At 53.5% G+C, this 230-nt stretch overlaps 1 protein-coding gene across 1 annotated transcript in view; it reads left to right on the plus strand.

The window, feature by feature from the left end:
- Positions 1 to 230, plus strand: part of LOC119591437 (major facilitator superfamily domain-containing protein 6-like) — a 17,185-nt gene that overhangs the window by 8,692 nt on the left and 8,263 nt on the right. Inside the window, 1 exon segment of the mRNA XM_037940178.1 lies at positions 18 to 182. Within this exon segment, the coding sequence (XP_037796106.1) occupies positions 18 to 182 (165 nt within the window).

The following is a 230-nucleotide window of genomic DNA, read 5'->3' on the forward strand; positions in this document are numbered from 1 at the left end:
CAACCTCCCTCCGGCAGTTGAACTTCAAAGAATTCAAAGGAACAGAAGACTGGCTCTCTCCTCCCTTCTCCAGCATCGTCTACAGATCGACTGACGTACAAAAGGTGTTCTTCCTGCTGCTCTTGGTCGTCATCCTTGGGGAATTCTTCAGCTGCCCCGCCATCACCCTCGCCGACTCCGCGGTGAGGCTCCGAACCGGTTTCGTGAAACTGGTTTGTATGTGTGTGGAT

The sequence above is a fragment of the Penaeus monodon genome, chromosome 28, assembly GCF_015228065.2.
Source record: "Penaeus monodon isolate SGIC_2016 chromosome 28, NSTDA_Pmon_1, whole genome shotgun sequence".
Classification (NCBI taxonomy): Eukaryota; Metazoa; Arthropoda; class Malacostraca; order Decapoda; family Penaeidae; genus Penaeus; species Penaeus monodon.